The following is a 21,539-nucleotide window of genomic DNA, read 5'->3' as shown; positions in this document are numbered from 1 at the left end:
CAAAACATCTAAAAGGAAAAACATACCCCAAACCTTAAAAGAGATACCCAGAGTACAGTAAAAAAAAAAAAAAATATTTACAACGAGAATTCAGGTCTTATTGTACCAAAGAGAGTGGTTGGTTAATAGTCTGGTCAAGAGAAATCTGTTATTTATTTCACATCAACGTCAGAGGTTACCAACTAAATTGATTTGTTATGCAGTTATACTGGAAGAAGATATAAAATATGTGGCTAAAAGACAAATCTGAAAAATAAACAAAAATCAATACAGCGATACCAAGAGAAAGGTGAATTTAAGGGACTTGATTTAGCAGGTTATTAAGATAAATAGAATGTAAAAAATGAATTAAATGGCCTTTTTGTTGGTTGGTGATTCTGCATAACTGTTTTTTAATGAATAGATTTTTGGAAAAAAAAAACTAATTTAAACAGTAAAAACAATGAAATTAGCAAACCAGAATCCCCTGTGAGCAGTCTGGGTCTTAGTTTCCCCTACCCCACCTTTATTTGAGTTAGGGCGAAACTCAAAAAACCTGAAAAACCCCTCCTGTCTTTTCATCCACACCCCTCACCTAATATAAACCTCTGCCTTCCCAACAGAATCATCACTTCTATCTTGTCTTAACGTTTGATCACTTCGAAGACAAGAAGCTTCAGGCCTTTTGAAGGAACAGGAGGATTTGTTTTTATCTTTGAGCAGAAACCAGGAGGAAAATCTACACAAAGATGGGAAAATTCCTATTTGCTGTTGTTGCAGCTGTTGCATCTCTGGTCTTGGGTAAGAGAAGCATAAAATGAAATTTACTCGCCTTTTAAGAAATTCATTTTCTTCTTTTACGAATTGTCTTTAAACATACAAGAATTTATATACATACAATTTAGATTGATTAATTGAATCTAATCGTATTTGGATTATTCAAATACATAAAAATTCCATGAATCCAATATTTTAACTTTGGTCATTGTCTAAAAACACAGATTAAGTAAAATTTTTTAAGTTAGAGATCCTTTTTATGTGGTTGTATTCTACAGATAAGCAGTAATAGTAAAAGAAACTAGTTTCTTTTGTCTCACAAAGTTTTGTTGGTTTTTTTAGACTATATATATACGACGGAGTATTAGGGCCACACATGAAGAGAAAAAATATTTTTGCCATGACGAGATTAAACTCGACATGTCGACTTTAAAGTCGACATGTCGACATTAAACTCAACATTTCGAGAATAAAGTTGAAATGTCATGTTGAGTTTAATGTCGACGTGTCGACTTTAAACTCGCCCTGTCGACTTTAAACTCGCCATTTCGAGAATAAAGTTGATATATCGTGGCGACTTTAATCTCGACATTCCAAAGTTTGGAGAGAAGAGCAACCGCGCTCCCCAGCTGCAGTCTGCGTTTTAAGAGTGAAGGTAGTCTTTGACGTGCTGCAACTGTATAATCATCACAGGAAGCGGTGGCCTACCAATAATAACGTAACGTCTTTCCCTATGCTTACCCAGGCTCGCAGTTCTGAATTTGAGAACATGTCAGTCATTTCAACTTTATTCTCGAAATGGCGAGTTTAAAGTCGACAGAGCGAGTTTAAAGTCGACACGTCGACATTAAACTCAACATGACATTTCAACTTTATTCTCGAAATGTTGAGTTTAATGTCGACACGTCGACCTTAAAGTCGACACGTCGAGTTTAATCTCGTCATGGCAAAAATATTTTTTCTCTTCATGTGTGGCCCTAATACTCCGTCGTATATATATGACTACACCAACAGATTATTAACTTTTTGTTGGAACTATGCTAACTTCTTTGCACTTTATTTTAAGTATGAAAAATCTCATAATGATGAATTCTAATTATCTTCATTTTAAAATATTTATATCATTAAGAAAAGAAGAAGATAGTTGCATTCTTCAGGTGTCAGTCTCAGCAGCATTGTCAATTGATGGAGTTTAGGAGGTTTTCCAAATCAAATCTGGGTGTGGTCAACAGGAGAATTTAATCAGCAAAATTTGTATTTCCATAGAAAAAAAGGAAAGAAATAGCATAAATGATTTGGATTGGAAAAATAAAACAGAGGTTTATAACCAAAGTACGATAAATCATATCAGTATGGTGTGCTGGTGAAGATTCTCAGTCATCCTGGTCATAGAGTAGTGTTGGGCTACTCTATAATCAGCATGGTGAAAAGTTGGCTAAATTATTTTAAAAGCATGAAGGCCAAAATATTCCTGCAAAGTATTTCCAAGATTAATCATAATTTGCTTTGCACTTTTCTCATCTCTGACTTTAACTTCTTCTGTTTCAGCGGAATCCCTGATCTGCAACAAATGCTCCCTCAGTCTGTTGGGCAACTGCTTGAATGCTGTAAATGAGACCTGCCCCACCAACTCTAGTGTCTGTTACACAGGAAGAGCCAGTAAGTGTCCTTTTATTGTCCTAAAACACGGCTGCATAGTCAAAAATTAGCTAACAGCTTTGGGAAGTCAATGAATTACCTAAATTATTGCCATCAGTACTTTGTTCAGATGTATGCTGTTTATCTAAGATTACGAAATTACGTAAATGTATCCCTTTGTGCAACATGGAGTGGAAAAGTTTTAAATCAGGAACTTCCAGTCTGATGGCCTCTTAGGTCAGCAGAGCAACAAAAGGTGGGGGTAAAATGAAGGTTAGAGCAGGGCAGTTGTTCTAAAATAAGATAAAGTTACAAAAAAGTTGCAAGAAACTTTTTAAGGCTTTTGAACCCATTTATTGTATTTGCCTTTTTTCTGCAGATTTCCCATCCCTGCCAGACTTTGTGGGTTTCAACATTCAGGGCTGCAAGGAAAACAGCACTGGATGTGATAGCACCACCCCTGACACTTTGCTGGGAGTCACCTATAACACCAAGATCACATGCTGCTCCACCGACAGCTGCAACCCCATCACACTCACATCCGCTGCTCCGTCCACCAAGATGACCTTCACTGTTGCTGCTAGTGGAGCCATCCTGGCCTCCATACTGGGAAGCATTTTGTAATAGAAAAGGAAAGCTGTTCAAGCTGTTTTCACAAAGGTTAATGAAGGATTAACATAATTAAGAGGTATACTAATTTGATTGGAACTAGGGTCAGATCTACTCGGACCCAGGTTTTATTGTTTGCAGATGTTCAAATCATAAAAGTTGATCCAAGGGATGTTTCAAAGAAATTTTGAGGATTTTAATCTTTCTTGATTATGTCTCGCTGTTTTGTTTTTACAGTTAAATTAAAATGTATATATCTCTATCATTGTTGTGCCATAATAAACTTCACTACCTCTGTCTTTGAAGAATATCTATGCTTCAGTCTCTTTAATATTATATCATTTTTAAAGCCACATTAATGTTTATATTTACATTTTTTTATCAACAACCTCAGATTAAACAAGGCATCAAGTAGACCACTTTAAGTAATCTAAGGATATAATTTTTGTAAAATTTTCTTCCTGAAAAAAAAAGGATGAAAATTTGATACAGTTTATTCATGGAAGAGAATTAAAGTCAATCATTAAAAGAAAGGATGTAGAAAAACACAGTTTGTGTTGAGATATTAATCCTTTTGTCAGATCATGATGTGGATGTTGATACTTCTCGGCTCCTTCTCCTGTCTAAACTATTTAATTTCACAAATTGCAAGCCTTGCTGTTACATACCAAAAAAACATTTTGACCTCCCCTAAGTACAACCAGAAACAGGCCTTGTTAACTATATGGTCACTTAAGTTCTGTTTACTTCAATCCTTTTTCTCTCCTGTTGTTTTACTGAAGTAGTGTTTACTTTGGAGTTGTTCATCATGACATATTATCCTAAACAAACATCAGTCAGATTAATAATCTCAGTCAATGACTTACTCTCTTATCAGTTTGCATTACTCTTTGCCAGTGCAAAGCCAGTATTTTGCGATAAGGTTAAACATTTTTGTCACTCATTTCAGGAAGTAGAAGTCATATATTATTGATCAGGGGTGTCAAATTTATGTTTATATTGCACCACTTCTTCATTATCAAGCTTTTCAAATGGCCATTTGCATCAGTTTGTAATAAAACTGATTGATATTGTGCGATGTTGGTCATTTTTGAATATATCGGTGTACGTCCGATAAGCAAACGTGGGCTGATACTTACAGGTGCTGGTCATAAAATTAGAATATCATGAAAAAATAGATTGATTTCAGTAATTCCATTTAAAAAGTGAAACTTGTATATTATATTCATACATTACATACAAACTCATATATTTCAGATGTTTATTTTGTTTAATTTTGATGATTACAAATGACAACAAATGAAAATCTCAAATTCATCATATCAGAAAATTAGAATATTACTGAAGACCAATAAAAACAAAGGATTTATAGAAATGTTGGCCAACTGAAAAGTATGAACATGAAAAGTATGAGCATGTACAGCACTCAGTATTTAGTTGGGCCTCCTTTGGCCTGTATTACTGCAGCAATGCGGCGTGGCATGGAGTCGATCAGTCTGTGGCACTGCTCAGGTGTTATGATAGCCCAGGTTGCTCTAATAGTGGCTTTTAGCTCTTCTGAATTGTTGGGTCTGGTGTATTGCATCTTCTTCTTCACAATACCCCATAGATTTTCTATGGGGTTAAGGTCAGGAGAGTTTGCTGGCCAATTAAGAACAGGGATACCATGGTCCTTCAACCAGGTACTGGTAGCTTTGGCACTGTGTGCAGGTGCCAAGTCCTGTTGGAGAATGAAATCTGCATCTCCAAAAAGTTGGTCAGCTGCAGGAAGCATGAAGTGCTCTAAAACTTCCTGGTATGTGGCTGCGTTGACCCTGGACCTCAGAAAACACAATGGACCAACACCAGCAGATGACATGGCACCCCAAACCATCACTGACTGTGGAAACTTTACACTGGACTTCAAGCAACGTGGATGAAGCGCCTCTCTTCTTTTCCTCCAGACTCTGGGACCTTGATTTCCAAAGGAAATGCAAAATTTACTTTCATCAGAGAACATGACTTTGGACCACTCACCAGCAGTCCAGTCCTGTTTCTCTTTAGACGCTTCTGACGCTGTCTGTGGTTCAAGAGTGGCTTGACACAAGGAATGCGACAGCAGAAACCCATGTCTTTCATACGTCTGTGTGTGGTGGTTCTTGAAGCAGTCACTCCAGCTGCAGTCCACTCTTTGTGAATCTCCCCCACATTTTTGAAGGGGTTTTGTTTCACAATCCTCTCCAGGGTGCGGTTATCTCTCTTCCTTGTACACTTTTTTCGACCACATCTTTTCCTTCCCTTCGCCTCTCTATTAATGTGCTTGGACACTGAGCTCTGTGAACAGCCAGCCTCTTTAGCGATGACCTTTTGTGTCTTGCCCTCCTTGTGCAAGGTGTCGATGGGCGTCTTTTGGACAACTGTCAAGTCAGCAGTCTTCCCCATGATTGTCTAGCCTATAGAACTAGACTGAAAGACCATTTAAAGGCTTTTGCAGGTGGTTTGAGTTAATTAGCTGATTAGAGTGTGGCACCAGGGGCCATCAATTTTGAACCTTTTCACAATATTCTAATTTTCTGATATGATGAATTTGAGATTTTCATTTGTTGTCATTTGTAATCATCAAAATTAAACAAAATAAACATCTGAAATATATGAGTTTGTATGTAATGTATGAATATAATATACAAGTTTCACTTTTTAAATGGAATTACTGAAATCAATCTACTTTTTCATGATATTCTAATTTTATGACCAGCACCTGTATAGCTGATATTTATTTCCATGTAGTTGCTGTTTCTGTTTCAGGAGGGGGAGGGGAGCGGGCTGATCGCGTGGTGTTTGTTTGGTCATGTGACAGCAATAGTGATGTATCGCAGGATGGGTGATGTTCAACTGAAAAGGAGAAGCAACTGTGGGCGTTTGTTCCACAGTGTCCGAAGGATAGATAAACATATAATATACATAAACAGTTAATATCAAATATCATGAAGGCAAAATTATTATTAGATATTAAAATTCACGCAGACTTTAACACCGGTTTAATACCGTTCTCCACAGGAGAAAAAACTATCTAACAACTGTTGTCTTTCTTCCCCAGGTTAATTGATAAGTGTTTGGGTGTTTAAACCTAACAGATGCATAATTCCAATGTATCATTTTTTTAAAAAGGCACACTGCTCTGACATTATATCTTTAGACTTAGACAGATTTGTCATTTTGTTTACTCAAGTATGCCAGTGTATGCTCATACTTGGGCCATAAGTAACTTGATAATTGACATATGTTAAGTGTAAGTAACTTCTAAGTCATGGTGTCTAGCTTATCCAGAATCTATGATTAACTTATGTGTCACTTATCAAGAACTTATCTCCAATGCATATCAACGTATCTCACGTGTTCCAGCTGACCGCTGAACGTTAGTTCGCTGTATAGAGCAAGAAGGTGAGTGTGTTGGATCCTCCCTGCGTTCATGCCCACAGCCACGACAACAAACTTTGTAGCAGACATGATGCTGAATCTGCTGACTGCAAACCTTATTTCTTTTTCTTTTTCTTCATACTTTTTTTTTTTCTCTTTTTTTAGCAGGCGGTAAACAGCAGCTAGGTTAATACTGGGATCAAATAAATCTTTTTATGCAGACTGGATGTCGCTGGGCTCATCCCTGCAGCCCTCAGGACACTGGCTTGTGAATCATATCATGGGCATTACACTGCTGTGCGTTATGTATGTTAGGCTGTTGTTGGACATGCGCTCTGGACTCGTTATGAATACGCTATGTATATGCCCAAAGATGAAAAAATACATAGCAAGTTCAGTATATGGCTGCGTTTTAGGAGATTCTGGGACATCAGGCATACGCTGGCTAAAACGGCAAGGTGTGACAGGACCCTAAAGTCCGGCAACAATGGACTCTAAACAAGCAAGCATTCAAGGTATTTAAAAAAAAAAAAAAAAAAAAAAAAAGAGCTATGCATCTAAATTTTTGTGCTTGGTGGAAGGGAAAATCAAAATAAAATTGCACTATTCATTGTAAATAATTGCAGTTTTGGTTTTTTTAAAAATCGTTCACCCCTACATAAGTTATCGTGAAATGTCACTGAGAAGAAAATAGAAGAATATTGTAAAACAGCACATGAAAATCACATAAAGTTAAATGGAAGGAGAAGATGCTTTAAGATAGAGAGCTTCACAAATAGCTAAAGGAAGCTTTAGGCAGTGTATAAAAAAATGAATACACACTACTACACATGGGCTAAGGGCCACTATCAAACAACCTGGGCATCCATTACATTTTTGCAGACCACAGACTGACCGTCTTCATGCCAGACTCTTGACCAGACTCCATACTGCTATGATGCAATAATGCATGACCTAAAGAGAAACATGGTCAACAGTGAATTGTGATTATACAAACAAACATGCATGGTTCAAAAGCCTGAAATTTCTGTTTGATATATTATTTTGTATTAATCTTATGCAAGGCTAAAATATTTTACTCTTTGTTTAACATGATATAATACATGAGCTTTATTTTGTGAAATGAGACATAAAAACACTCTAACCCGGAGAGTATTTAATAATCGTAAATACAGTTTTGGTAACACTGTTTCAATCAGTGGTAAATTGAGAAGCCAAAATTGTACTCATATAAGCAGTAACTGAATATATTTTCAATCAAGTAAAAGTGCAAAGTAGTGATCCAAAAATGTGAATGCTTAATTCATTGGTATTTAGTGAAATAGCTACTTTAGTCCTGGGTGACATAACATCCTAATTTGTGAAGACTCACAACAATTAACAAGTCATAAGACTGACAGAATTATAAAATTATGCAAATATTCATGTTAAACAGTAAAATTTTTTTCAATTTTAAATATGTTCTGCTTACCGTGTATTCATTTGACCCCTGAAAGGCATTACATACTCAGCAGACAGAAAATAACATCAGAACAATCAAGTTTGTTTGAGACAAGAAGTCTGGCTTTAATAAAAAGTTATTTTTTGTCTGCAAAACCTCTTCCAGATATAATTCATGAAACCCACGTCTAGTTTTAACTTATACATTTTTTTTGGTGTGTTGACACTTGGACACAATGAACTATAGTTGATCATATTTACCACATCCAATGTAGACTCAAGATCATAGCAACTTATCCTCTGATTTTCAGTGGCCTGTGGTTTTGGTCTGAGGCTTGAAGTTGCACATCTCTTAATACCACCTTTGTAACCACCATCAAAGATCTAGAGGTGAGTAAATTGCTAAAAAATATATACTCAAGTAAAAGTGGCAGTATATTAACATATTTCTACTTAAATAAGTATAAAAAGTGGCTGCCCATTAAAATAGTCATGTAAGAGAAATTAAAGAGTAAGTGCATTACTATATAAAATTATGTAAATCAAACAAATCAATATATAAAGCTGTGTGCAAATTCTTTTGTTTTAAAGACTTAAATAAAGTAATGAACACAAATGAAAAAATATATATTAAAAAGAAGAATTCAGGAAGAAGACGTGCTTTTCAAAATTATGTTTTTGACATATAACACATTAAACCATTTCTTAAAGTATATAAAGTATCTATGAGGGAACTGGGTAAACTACCTCCAGTGACAATATATACCTTTTTGATTTATATTACCTTGTGTGGTGAAATTTATCTTTTTCAGTAAAGTTACTCACAGTGGGTAGAATAGACAAATATTTTTCTCAAGTAAGAGTAGCTGTACTTCATAATAACATGACTTAAGTAAAAGTCAATGTATGGTGCAGTGAAACTACACTTAAGAGACGACTTTTGTCAAAAAGTTACTTTAGGAATTATAAATGTAAATACCTTTTTGTTCTACCAGCCACTGCAAACTTAAACAAAACATACCAATGTAACCATTGAAAAGTAAAAATAGCTGTTTCACAATATTTTAAAGCAATTCTACTGTGGTTTTCCACAATTAGTACCAGTCCAGGCAGTCCTGTTCTCTGTCCCCCAACTGCCCAACAATGGTATTAGGTAACCAGAAACTCACAAAAAAAGAGAAAAAAACCTGAAAAACCCCTATTGTCACTCTTATCCACACCCCTCGCCTCATATAAACCTCTTCCCTCACTAGACCCATCACTTCCAAACTCTTGAATATTCAGATCACCTGCAAGCGAAGAAGAGAGGGCCTTCATTGAGCTGATTCCAATATCCAGATCTACAGACAAAGATGGGAAAGCTGCTTTTTTTTCTTGCTGCAGCTGTGGCATCTCTAGTTTTGGGTAAGAAATAACATTACAATTATATTTATCAAGTCAAGAAAAGATGCACATAGGAAAAGATAATTAATACTTGAAGTATTGGATTGAGACACTTACACTTATGTTAGTAGTATTGAGAAAAAATACAATTTGACTGTATTTATTTGCAGTACAAAAACCTCCAAAGTTATTAAATTCTTAAATATGTCCTTGTGGGGTCTGCAGTAAGAGATCTGTGAAAATGATGAACCAGAATTGACTGATGATGGTGTAGCCTGACTACAGGAAGATTCCTCTCCACTATTTTGCATTTTATCAAGTTAGCATGAAAATGGGTGCAGAAAGGTTTGCTAAATATACAGGTGCTGGTCATAAAATTAGAATATCATGAAAAAGTAGATTGATTTCAGTAATTCCATTTAAAAAGTGAAACTTGTATATTATATTCATACATTACATACAAACTCATATATTTCAGATGTTTATTTTGTTTAATTTTGATGATTACAAATGACAACAAATGAAAATCTCAAATTCATCATATCAGAAAATTAGAATATTACTGAAGACCAATAAAAACAAAGGATTTATAGAAATGTTGGCCAACTGAAAAGTATGAACATGAAAAGTATGAGCATGTACAGCACTCAGTATTTAGTTGGGCCTCCTTTGGCCTGTATTACTGCAGCAATGCGGCGTGGCATGGAGTCGATCAGTCTGTGGCACTGCTCAGGTGTTATGATAGCCCAGGTTGCTCTAATAGTGGCTTTTAGCTCTTCTGAATTGTTGGGTCTGGTGTATTGCATCTTCTTCTTCACAATACCCCATAGATTTTCTATGGGGTTAAGGTCAGGAGAGTTTGCTGGCCAATTAAGAACAGGGATACCATGGTCCTTCAACCAGGTACTGGTAGCTTTGGCACTGTGTGCAGGTGCCAAGTCCTGTTGGAAAATGAAATCTGCATCTCCAAAAAGTTGGTCAGCTGCAGGAAGCATGAAGTGCTCTAAAACTTCCTGGTATGTGGCTGCGTTGACCCTGGACCTCAGAAAACACAATGGACCAACACCAGCAGATGACATGGCACCCCAAACCATCACTGACTGTGGAAACTTTACACTGGACTTCAAGCAACGTGGATGAAGTGCCTCTCTTCTTTTCCTCCAGACTCTGGGACCTTGATTTCCAAAGGAAATGCAAAATTTACTTTCATCAGAGAACATGACTTTGGACCACTCACCAGCAGTCCAGTCCTGTTTCTCTTTAGCCCAGGCAAGACGCTTCTGACGCTGTCTGTGGTTCAAGAGTGGCTTGACACAAGGAATGCGACAGCAGAAACCCATGTCTTTCATACGTCTGTGTGTGGTGGTTCTTGAAGCACTCACTCCAGCTGCAGTCCACTCTTTGTGAATCTCCCCCACATTTTTGAATGGGTTTTGTTTCACAATCCTCTCCAGGGTGCGGTTATCTCTCTTGCTTGTACACTTTTTTCGACCACATCTTTTCCTTCCCTTCGCCTCTCTATTAATGTGCTTGGACACTGAGCTCTGTGAACAGCCAGCCTCTTTAGCGATGACCTTTTGTGTCTTGCCCTCCTTGTGCAAGGTGTCGATGGTCGTCTTTTGGACAACTGTCAAGTCAGCAGTCTTCCCCATGATTGTGTAGCCTATAGAACTAGACTGAAAGACCATTTAAAGGCTTTTGCAGGTGGTTTGAGTTAATTAGCTGATTAGAGTGTGGCACCAGGGGCCATCAATTTTGAACCTTTTCACAATATTCTAATTTTCTGATATGATGAATTTGAGATTTTCATTTGTTGTCATTTGTAATCATCAAAATTAAACAAAATAAACATCTGAAATATATGAGTTTGTATGTAATGTATGCATATAATATACAAGTTTCACTTTTTAAATGGAATTACTGAAATCAATCTACTTTTTCATGATATTCTAATTTTATGACCAGCACCTGTAAATGTGTGTTATATTTAATGAAAGTGGTATGGCAAAGGTTATAATGTTTAACATGAGTCAAAACATTCAGTTTGGAACCATCTGAAGATGAGGCTCAGCAGTGACATTTGGAAATGCTTAAAACCTCAAACATCTGTTAGAAAATCAGTGCTAGAATTGATATATGCCTTTGATGATTTAAAGTAAGAAAATAGAAATAATTATTTCAATTCATTTCAGGAAAAAAAGGTCTAAATGAAACATTCTAATTGTTATTTGTGAAACATGTAAAAACCAGACATCACTGAGGAATCTGAATCGTTAACAACACTAAGCCATCATGTGTCCCTGGAAAAACAATAGCTTGGGATTTTTGTAGCTCTGAGTAAACCTATTTGTGTCTCTTGTGTCTGTCTCAGTTGAATCCCTGGTCTGCAACAAGTGTTCCTTTGCTGTCATGGGACAATGCATGGATCTGGTTAACGAAACCTGCCTTACAAACACTAGTGTCTGTTACTCTGAAAAATCTGGTAAGTACCGCTTTCTTTGCCTAAAGGTGGGGTTTGGTCAAACATAGTTGAAAGCTAATGAACACCTCAGCTTCTTCCAGTCAAACCCTTTAGTTCTATCTTTGGCTGCTATCACAGCAGTAGTTTTTAATCTCTAGAGTACACTAAGAATGGCTCAAACCTTTCATAGTTTTAAAGGTTTTAGGTAAACAGCGAGAAAATAAATTTCAAAGGCATACAACTCAACAGTTGTAGGTGTTGAGTAAAAACATCATTAACCTTTGACCTCACTAACCCAAGTTATTCATTTGTCCAAAGCTTTCCCAATGTTGCCAGACTCAATGGGTGTCCGCAGTCTGGGCTGCAAGGATAATGACACAGGATGTGATACAATAATCAACGGGAAGTTGATGACCTTTACCTATGAGACCCACATCACCTGCTGCTCCACAGACAACTGCAACCCAATCTATGTCAACAGTGCACCAGCAACCAAGATGACCTTTACCGCAGCAATCAGCGGTGCCATCCTGGCCTTCGTGTGGGGAAACTTTTTGTGATCAAACTACGAAAAACTATTTCTTACCTTTAGCTTTTAGTTTTTCTCAAAGTAGTTTTTACAACAAATACTTTAAGAAGTCATCATCATTACGTAATAAAAAATTTGTATTAATAAAAATAGTATTTCACATGTTAAAACTAATACATTTCTGAATGATATAGAGGCTAAATTTAGAGATATTTGTCAAAGATATGTTTTGGATAAATATTGAGTTCATAAATATCTACTGATGATTATTTCTTCATCAGTCTTTATTCAAAATGTATCAACTCTTATTACTTTGTGTTGCTTATTTGTCCAAATAAAGAAAAATAAAACGAAAAAAAAAAAATATTTGTCCACAAGTGCTTTAACACAGGTTGTGTTTTACAGTGGTTGAAATGCACTGGTATGGTTTTATTGATATGGCTGCAATTGATATGTACAGTATATCTTTTGTAATACTATGGAAAAAAATCACACAAAATCATTCAAGGTTTCAAGAAGAGTTCTTCGGTTTTCACAAGTCAAGTCAAATTTGGACTCTATAGGTCCTGCTGACCTATAGAGTCCAAAAATAGGGAAAGAGAGAGAGAGAAAGAGAGAGAGAGAGAGAAAGAGAGAAGAAATTACCTGTTAGATCACTGGCAGTGTAGCCATTTAAAGAAACCAGGAAACCACAGTTGAACATTTTAGTCTACTTTGCTTCATGTCTTTAGGAGAGCATATTATTGTTTAGATGTCATGACTGATGACACAAATACATGCATCTGAAACAGAATTCGGAAAGAACCAGGCCCAGACATGGTCCACACCTACAGGCTGAATTAGCTGACTCCTCTCCACGAGCTTCTAGAAGCACAAATGACCCTGCTGAATAATAGGACCCACCATGAATTCTGGATTGCCTGAAGCTCTACAGCATTAGCAGCTTTCTAAGAGGCTTCATTGCAATCTTCATGGGGCTGTGGAAAACTGCACTTGAGGCCAACTTTAAGCTAAAATGTGGAATATACCATGAAAGTGCTTTGTCCCCCTTGCTGTTCTACATAGCCAAATAATCAGCAAGACTGGCTATGTAATTTGGACTTGGGAAATGTGTGACAAGCAGATGTAACATAATCTACACAGAGGGGATTGCACCCTGGGAAGGGAGAATAGCAGATGTAGAGGAGACCTGAAAGTATCTTGAAATACCACATACAAATGGAAACCAGGAAGAGGCCACAAGGAAAGCAGCAACAACCAAATACCAGCAATGAGTAAGGCAAGTTCTGCAGAGTCTATCACATGGTAAGTACAAGGTTCAGGTAATTAACAGCTATGCCTTGCCAGTAATCAGCTACCGTGCTGGGGTAATAAGCTGGCACAAGGTGTTAAAACATGGAAGCTACTAACCATGCAAGGTGGATACCACCCCAAATACAGTATCCACATATATATACAGTACACTAAGTGCAAAGATGGAGGTAGAGGCCTAGTAAGAATCAGAGCCACCACTAAAAATAAAACATCCATGCTCTACATCAGGATGATGGCACAAGGGGATTAAGCATTCAGTGAATATCTCACAGTGGAAGATGGAAGAAATGAACTTGAAAATCCACCATGAAAGGAAAACCCCTTGCACTGGGTGTATGGACAGATAGGTCAGGTGACTGTTTGACCAAATCCTACCAAAGGCTAAAGAAGGACAGACCTAAAGACAACACAGAAACACTGGTCATGGCTGTGCAGGAGCAGGCCTACAGCATTGGAGTAATAGAGGCCCATATTTACTATACCAGGCAAGATCCCCATTCAGGCTTCAGAAGCCAATTTTTAGAATCTAGCCAACTTCTATAGCCCAATCAGATATTTAAAAAAATCCATATTTGTAAACACATTTGTTTATATTTCACATTTCAACTACATTTTCACGTTATTCGAACAGAAGAACATTTTTGAAAAAAAAAAACAATAACAAACACAGCCACAATCTCACTTACAAGGACTTGGAATTGAGACGCTACAATGAGTTTGGTAGGAAGACTTTAATCTTTTTTTATTAAAAGTCAAAATATATATAGTCTGTATATATATCTAATTTGTTTGCACCATCAACACCAAGTCAAATTCCTTGTAAGTACAAAGCTTCTTGGCAATAATTCTGATTCTGATTCTAAAATGTTTGAGAGATTTTATACAAATAGTAGATTTTTTGAAATATTAACCAGGGGCTAAAACATGGTGGATCAATTAATCAATTTATTTTAGAAATATAAAAAATATGTGTAAAAATATTATTTTCAAAAAGATGTTTTCTTAACTTAGTGACTTAGTGAAACCTAAGTTTCAAATTTTATTATTTGTGCATTTCTTTCCACCATTACATGTGTTTTTTCCCCCAAAGAAACCAGCAACATAACTTTGACTGGATGTTCAGGTTCGACGATCATTTCTCCAGTCTGCTGAAGTATTTATAGTTTGAAGGTCTTGGATTGTGGTATCAGAGCCAAATATTTCACTGAAGTCCCTGTGGCAGAATCCGCACCATTTACCGTTACTCATTCCAAAGATGAACACAAAAGACCTGAAAAACCTCCTCTGTGAGTCAGGCACCCGTCCCTTACCATATATAAATCTCAGTCTAAACCTCCGTAGCAGCTTTGATTCTCTTGGAACAGGAGTTTTTGAATCCTTGATTTGAGACCAACAACCAGCTCTACAGAAATGGGAAAGCTTCTTTTTGCTGTCGTTGCAGCTCTTGCATCTTTTGTTTGGGGTAAGAAAACTTACAATAAAAAATATTTTCAACTTTAAAATAAGTACATTTATGAAGAAACAAAAATGAGTTTCCAAGCTTTACTCTGAAAAAAAAAATGCAAAAATGTTTTTAAGTTTTAATGAATTAAATTTTCTGGAGTATCTATAAAAGGGGAATTAAGAAGTCTTACAGAAGTTCAACATAGGTTGTCCTAGGTACAAAAAATATCATAAATAAGAGATTTTAGATAAGATATTCTACATGGATAAACAAACTCGATGTGCTTTAAAGCATTGCTTGAAAAGTGATACAGGTAATGAAAAGTGTAAGAACAAAGGTTTCTTTTTAGAATTAAAAATTACAGACTCATCATTTTTGACAAACTTTTCTAGCAATGGTTTTTCTTAAACATTTCTAGGCAGTTATTAAGGTTTATTTACTTGTATCCATTTTATCAGACCTGGAGGTGCAAAAACCAGAATGATGCTAAGCTGCATCCCAACAAAATCGATTTTAACTTCAGTTTTTCAAAAAGGTTGATCAGCTAATAAATAATTTGTTTCACATGGATTATGCACCCAAACATCAGCAACTCTATACCAGCATTAGTAAACGTAATTATAGTATAGAGTGGAACGCTAGTTTATGTTTTTGGCACATTTTAAGGCCCGATACAAAAGTTTACAATTATCATTGCTAATAAAATACATCCAAATTATTTATTTTTATTTTTTTTTCTACTTTTTTAACTTTTTTTCTCCCTTTCCACTCCTTTTTCTTTTTTTTGTTGTTGAATACATCTCATATACTAAATGCTTACGGTTTTACTCTTTGTAAGTTTGTTTTACACTAAAGCTAGCATTCGCAGAATATTTATACAGAGAGACGTCTCAACGCCTGCAATCTCTAGAATATCAGTAATAGTGTTTGCTCTCAGCAATGCAATAATTTTTATTCGGAAGGACTTGGCATATTTTAGGCAAGCCTAAGGACAGGGTTTGTTTGACAAAAAAAGCACAGCAGCAGCAGTATCTTTAACATGGTAAAGTTGTGAAAAAGGACTTCAGAAGCAATCGCTGACTGCATTTCTGTCTGCTTCAGTGGAGTCCCTGGTCTGCAACAAGTGCTCTTTCAGTGTGCTGGGTACCTGCATTGGAAGGGAGAACATGACCTGTGGAGTCAACACCAGCGTCTGCTTCACTAGTAGAACAAGTAAGTATCATCTCAATGATCTACAATCATCCCCAAATCTCCCATGATTTAGGTAGTTTATCTTCAATGCAAACGAGGAACGTATATATCTGCAGAAGCATTCAGACAGTTTGGGGACATTTTGCACAGCTGTCATACCAAGATGCAAAGTTATCTTAGCTTCAACACACAAGCAGAGAGTCACTCCTGAAATCATTTGGTTGTGATCTGTGCTGCAAAATGCTTTACAGAATGTGTAAATGTTTTGCTTTTGTCCTCTAACACCAGTATTTCCTTACCAATCAGGATACTGTAGCAGAAAAATATTTAAATGCAAAATGAAATTACTTGGCACACTTTCTTTGCATTCGTTGCTACTTTGTAGAGTGAGTGAAATATATGTAGAGTAAAAGAGAAGTACATTTATCAAAAATTATGTATACCAACATATTTGATTTTAAAGAGGCAGAAATCTAAAACATTTCCCCCAAAAAGTCAGCGACTTTGTCGCTGCACTTAGGGCCCCTTCAGACCCCTCTAGTAACAAATCTGACATTTTCCTGTCTTGAGACTTTTTAACACAGAGCTGGGTTTACTGTCTGCAGTCAATAGTTAGTGAACAAGCCCCTCCCTCCTTCAAGACAGATGCAGCAGTTGTAGCCTGTGTCTGCAGTCAAAGAGCAGAGCCACATATGAACAAAGCTTCCACTGAATTAAAAATTAGAAAGTAAATATAATATTTAACATATTTTTTAACTGCAGTGAAATAGAATAGCGTGTGGGTGTGGTTACAGTAACCCTTGTGGACACACCCCTAGCGTCTAAGAGCAGAGAAAACTGAGGTTTTTTTCATTACTTTTAAGACCTAATTTTATGTGCTTAGTTGTGTTTTAATTATTCAAATTCAGATGGCTGGTTAATAAAACATATTTCTCTGGTGTGACAAACTGAGAACACACATGAATTCTTACTCTGCAAGGTTTTTAAGAGCATGCTCTGCAGGTTCTTCTTCCATCTAGTGGATTTTTTTATTATTTATTATTAATATATTGGCAGCAAAATTGTTTGCTGATGTGTCTGAAAACGAAGTTGGAAAGAACACGTGCCATAATGTGGTAAAAAAAGGGAGTTTAAGTGGGTCAATTGACATGGAGACGAATTGTTGTTTTCTTATTCTTTTGTGGGTGATAGCGTTCATTAAAAACAATATAAGGGGAACCTCTTTGAAATAAAATATTGTTTAAAAAAAAAACAACAATAACAAAAAAAAAACCTATGTGGAAAACACACAGGAGGCTGCAGAAGTTCTGAAAGGTGCGTTGAGGGACAATGGAAACATGCGATTGGGGTCTGGAAAAATAGCAAGAGATCAGCAGCACATCTAAGACAGAACGGTTAGAAAAAAGGAGCTGATTGGACCTCTATTAGGACTGAGTGCTCTTTAGATCTGGGTCTGTTTGAGGAAGAAGCAAGAAGGCTGCTTATCTGAGGATGAATAAAGACATAACAAACCAAAGGGAGACAAACAAGATCCCCACATCTCCCTAGGTTATCTGTAGACAAGAATTGAAATGTGTGAAATTGATTTGAAAAAGATAAACAGCTACTAGGAATAGTAATTTTATGAAAATGCAATAGTAAATAGAAGATAAGCAATAAAAATTAAAAGTAAAAGCCTCTTCATCAGGTCAGGAAGCTTTTTAATTGACTTTTTTAAAGTAATTAATCAGACCAACATATTTTTCTGCAGCTTTCCCAGGTCTTTCCGACTTTGTCGGGTTCAACTCTCAAGGGTGCCAGGACAACAATACAGGCTGCGATGGTACCACAACCGGCACCCTGCTTTCTGCCAGATACGAAACCAAAACCACCTGCTGCAACACAGACAACTGTAACCCCATCACCCTTAATGGTGCTCCGTCCACCAAGACGACCCTCAGCGCTGCCATTAGTGCAGCCCTCCTGGCATCTGTGTTGGGAAGCATTTTGTAACAGAATTACCTAGACTAGGCTATACTTAAAACTATCTGTATTCTGAACAGTATCATATGGTTTCTTTAAACAATTTATAAAATCAAAGATTCTCTACTGATCAAATGTATACTATTAAGCTAGAGTTTCAGAGATATTTTTGTATAAGATGATTTTATCTTTTCAAAGTATTTTATACTTATCAGATAAAATCACCTGTAACTAATGAAATAAACATCTCAAATCATTATTTTGTGTCAAGAGTGCATTTTTATCTTTACAAGATCTTCTGATTAAAGAGTCACCAAAGTGCAAATATTTCATTTTTGCCAATATAAATTGGGCCTAAATGTTGCATTGTGTGAAGTGGTGGTTTGATAGGGCCCAAATGCAGATACAAAAGCTTGAGGTAGTTACTTGAAGTTTTAATACCAAAAAGGGTAACAGTAGCAAAAATCCAAAAACATAAATCCACAAAAATCCAATTAAATACTGAAGACCAGGAATACTCACAAAAATGGGGCGAGAAACGAAAGAAAGAAATGACGAGAAACCAGCCAAGAGAGACTGAACAGGAGGAGAATATATAGGAGAGAGAAACAAAGACCAGGCTAACTAGCAGATTGGGAGCAGGTGTGAACAGAGGAAAGAAGGGAGCTAGGGAAAAGGAGGCTGACACAAGAGGGCAAACAAGAAATATCTAAGATCTCATATACAATCAAAAATAACTAGAACACAAGAAGGGAAATAAGACCAATGAAAACTCAGAGGTAAAACCCCCTAATTAAGGGTGGATTCCAGACACCCTAAAAAGTCCAAAAACAACCCACTTGGGGTGGGCAGAGGGGGGACATGGAATGAGGGCACGAAACAAAAGCATAGTCCAAAACACAATGCAACCCAGCCAGGACGGGAGGGGGGGAACCAGGAAGGGAGGCAAGAAACAAAAACCAAAAACAGAGTCCAAACACAAAACAACCCACCAAAAGTGGGCGAGGACAAGCAAAGGCTCATGAGGCGAGGCGTGAGGCCGGAGACGAGGCGGAGGACCTCTGGAGGAAGGCCGTGAGGACGGCGACGAAGAAGGACCACTGGAGGAAGGCCGTGAGGACGGCGACGAAGGAGGACCTCTGGAGGAAGGCCGTGAGGACGGCGAAGAAGGAGGACCTCTGGGGGATGGCCGTGAGGACGGCGACGAAGGAGGACCTCTGGAGGACGGCCGTGAGGACAGCGACGAAGGAGGACCTCTGGAGGACACCGCCTCTGCACCAGGACACTTGGAGGATGGCACTCTACAGCAGGAACCTTGGGGATCGCCGAATGCAGTACTCCCAGTACTAAAGTACAATCAAAAATAACTAGAACACAAGAATGGAAATAAGACCAATGAAGACTCAGAGATAAAATTGGAACAGTACCAAAACCATGACATGTTGTTTAATAGCATTTAGTTGAGCACTTTATTATCTACTAGTAAACACATAATTTTATTTTGGGCAGTTAGATTATTAGTCTTGTCATTTGTGGGTTTCCCTTATCTTGATCACAAGCTCAGATTAACCCCCTTTGCTCATCATCATCTCTCAGGACTACTTTGGTGGCATTCTTCCAAATATGTGCTTCCTTTATCCTTTTATGTCTGGTTTAGGTCTGTTTAACTTAAATTTGAATTTGAAATTTGAATTTAAGACTCACACAGAAGACAACAATTAGAGAGGGTTCTTGAAATGAGAAATACAATTTTTGGAGCTCAGGCACCAGTTGAAGATAGCATAGAGAATGATGGTGTTATGATTGAGCCAATGAATTGGGGTAGGTTCTTAAGCAAGATAAATAAATTGTAGTTCGTTTTTCTCTTTATTCTTATTTACGTATTTGTTGAAAACACTCATTTAACAGCAGGTCAATCTTAACTGTAACTTAACTGACTGGATGCCAACCAAAAAAAAGAAGTTAATAAATAAAAATATATAACAACCCCATGTTTACCTCATTAATTTGAATTGATTCCTCTTTCTAATGAAGCCTTTGAGTTTTTTCCTTGATTTTTGAAACATATCCTGAAGTAAGAAGGGTAAAGTAACATTTGCATTTTCTGTCAGTGTGACAAAGATGCAGTAAACCAGTGGAACTTAAAAATGGATGATGTTGTTTTCGCCACCACAAGTGCGCCCTTCCACGGGTGTGGAAAAGACGTGCACGTAAATACAATTAAATTCAGTACTGTTAGCTTGACTTTACTCATCAGTAAACACATTTTGTTTGTTCTGTCCCTAATCATGCCAGACCGGCAAACCTTTTTTTCCATGTCCAGTTGGAAAGCTGGAGTTCCATCCAGATGCAGCTGACCAGGGGTTCTTTGTCTCAGTCTGACAGCAGGGGTCCCCTCGAACCTTGGGAACCCGTGATGAAGAGGTGAGGGGCGCCCACTGAGAGGCCTCGGAGGCGAGGAGCGCCCCTTGAGGGGCCTCGGAGGTGAGGAGCAGACATAGGCAATGTGGAGTCAACAAGTCATCTCCATGTCATGTATTTGTTCTACCCAGCCACTGAAGCAGGTGAGTCCAATCTTCACCGTGAATTAACCTGTGCAGATTGGACTCACCTGGTTAATTGGCTGGTTAGATTAAATACATGACATGGAGATGACTTGTTGACTCCACATTGCCCATGTCTGGTGAGGAGTGACTGCTGAGGGGCCCTGAGGACAAACTCTCACTGACCTCAAAGTCAGGGACCAGTTCATCAGCGGGCTCAGGGGTCTCTGGACGACACAGAGCAGGTTCAGGGCTCTCTGGATGGAACAGAGCGGGCTCAGGGGTCTCTGTACGGCACAGAACGGGCTCAGGGGTCTCTGGAGAGAAAACACTAAGCACCCTGACCATATAGAGGGGACACCAGAGGGCTCAGAGACTGGAAAGGGGACACCAGAGGGCTCTGAGACTGGAGAGGGAATAGAAGAGGGCTCTAAAACTAGAGAGAACGGTAGAGGGCTCCTAAACTAGAGTGGGGACAGTAGAGGTCTCTAGAACTAGAGAGGTGACAATAGAGGGGTCTGAGGCTAGAGAGGTGACAATAGAGGGGTCTGAGGCTAGAGAGGGGACAATAGAGGGGTTTGAGGCTAGAGAGGTGACAATAGAGGGGTCTGAGGCTCGAGAGGGGACAATAGAGGGGTTTGAGGCTGGAGATGGAAAACTAGAGGGGTCTAAGTATGGTTGGGAATTTATAGGATTTTCACGATTTCGATTCCCTTATCGATTTTGTGAAACGATTTAATTCCTTATAGGTTCTCTTATCAATTCTGTGAATCAATTAACTTGTTAAGTGCACAATGACATTCATCTACCTTCGCCTGAAAAGTTATATTTCTGGCTGCCTCGGCGAAGACAGAAGGCAGTGAGCGGGAGCTG

General features: G+C 37.6%; 1 protein-coding gene across 1 annotated transcript; it reads left to right on the top strand.

The window, feature by feature from the left end:
* The first annotated feature begins 593 nt into the window (after window positions 1–593).
* Window positions 594–3,313, top strand: LOC119778021 (long neurotoxin OH-57-like). Its single transcript, XM_038277046.1, has 3 exons — window positions 594–780; window positions 2,305–2,415; window positions 2,774–3,313. Exons 1-3 carry the CDS (start codon window positions 729–731, stop codon window positions 3,016–3,018), a joined length of 408 nt encoding a protein of 135 aa, XP_038132974.1. The 5' UTR covers window positions 594–728; the 3' UTR covers window positions 3,019–3,313.
* Window positions 3,314–21,539: the final 18,226 nt, after the last annotated feature.

Source organism: Cyprinodon tularosa, unplaced genomic scaffold (genome assembly GCF_016077235.1).
Source record: "Cyprinodon tularosa strain WSP-4 unplaced genomic scaffold, ASM1607723v1 ctg13, whole genome shotgun sequence".
Lineage (NCBI taxonomy): Eukaryota > Metazoa > Chordata > Actinopteri > Cyprinodontiformes > Cyprinodontidae > Cyprinodon > Cyprinodon tularosa.
This window is presented reverse-complemented; position numbering and strand designations above follow the sequence as displayed.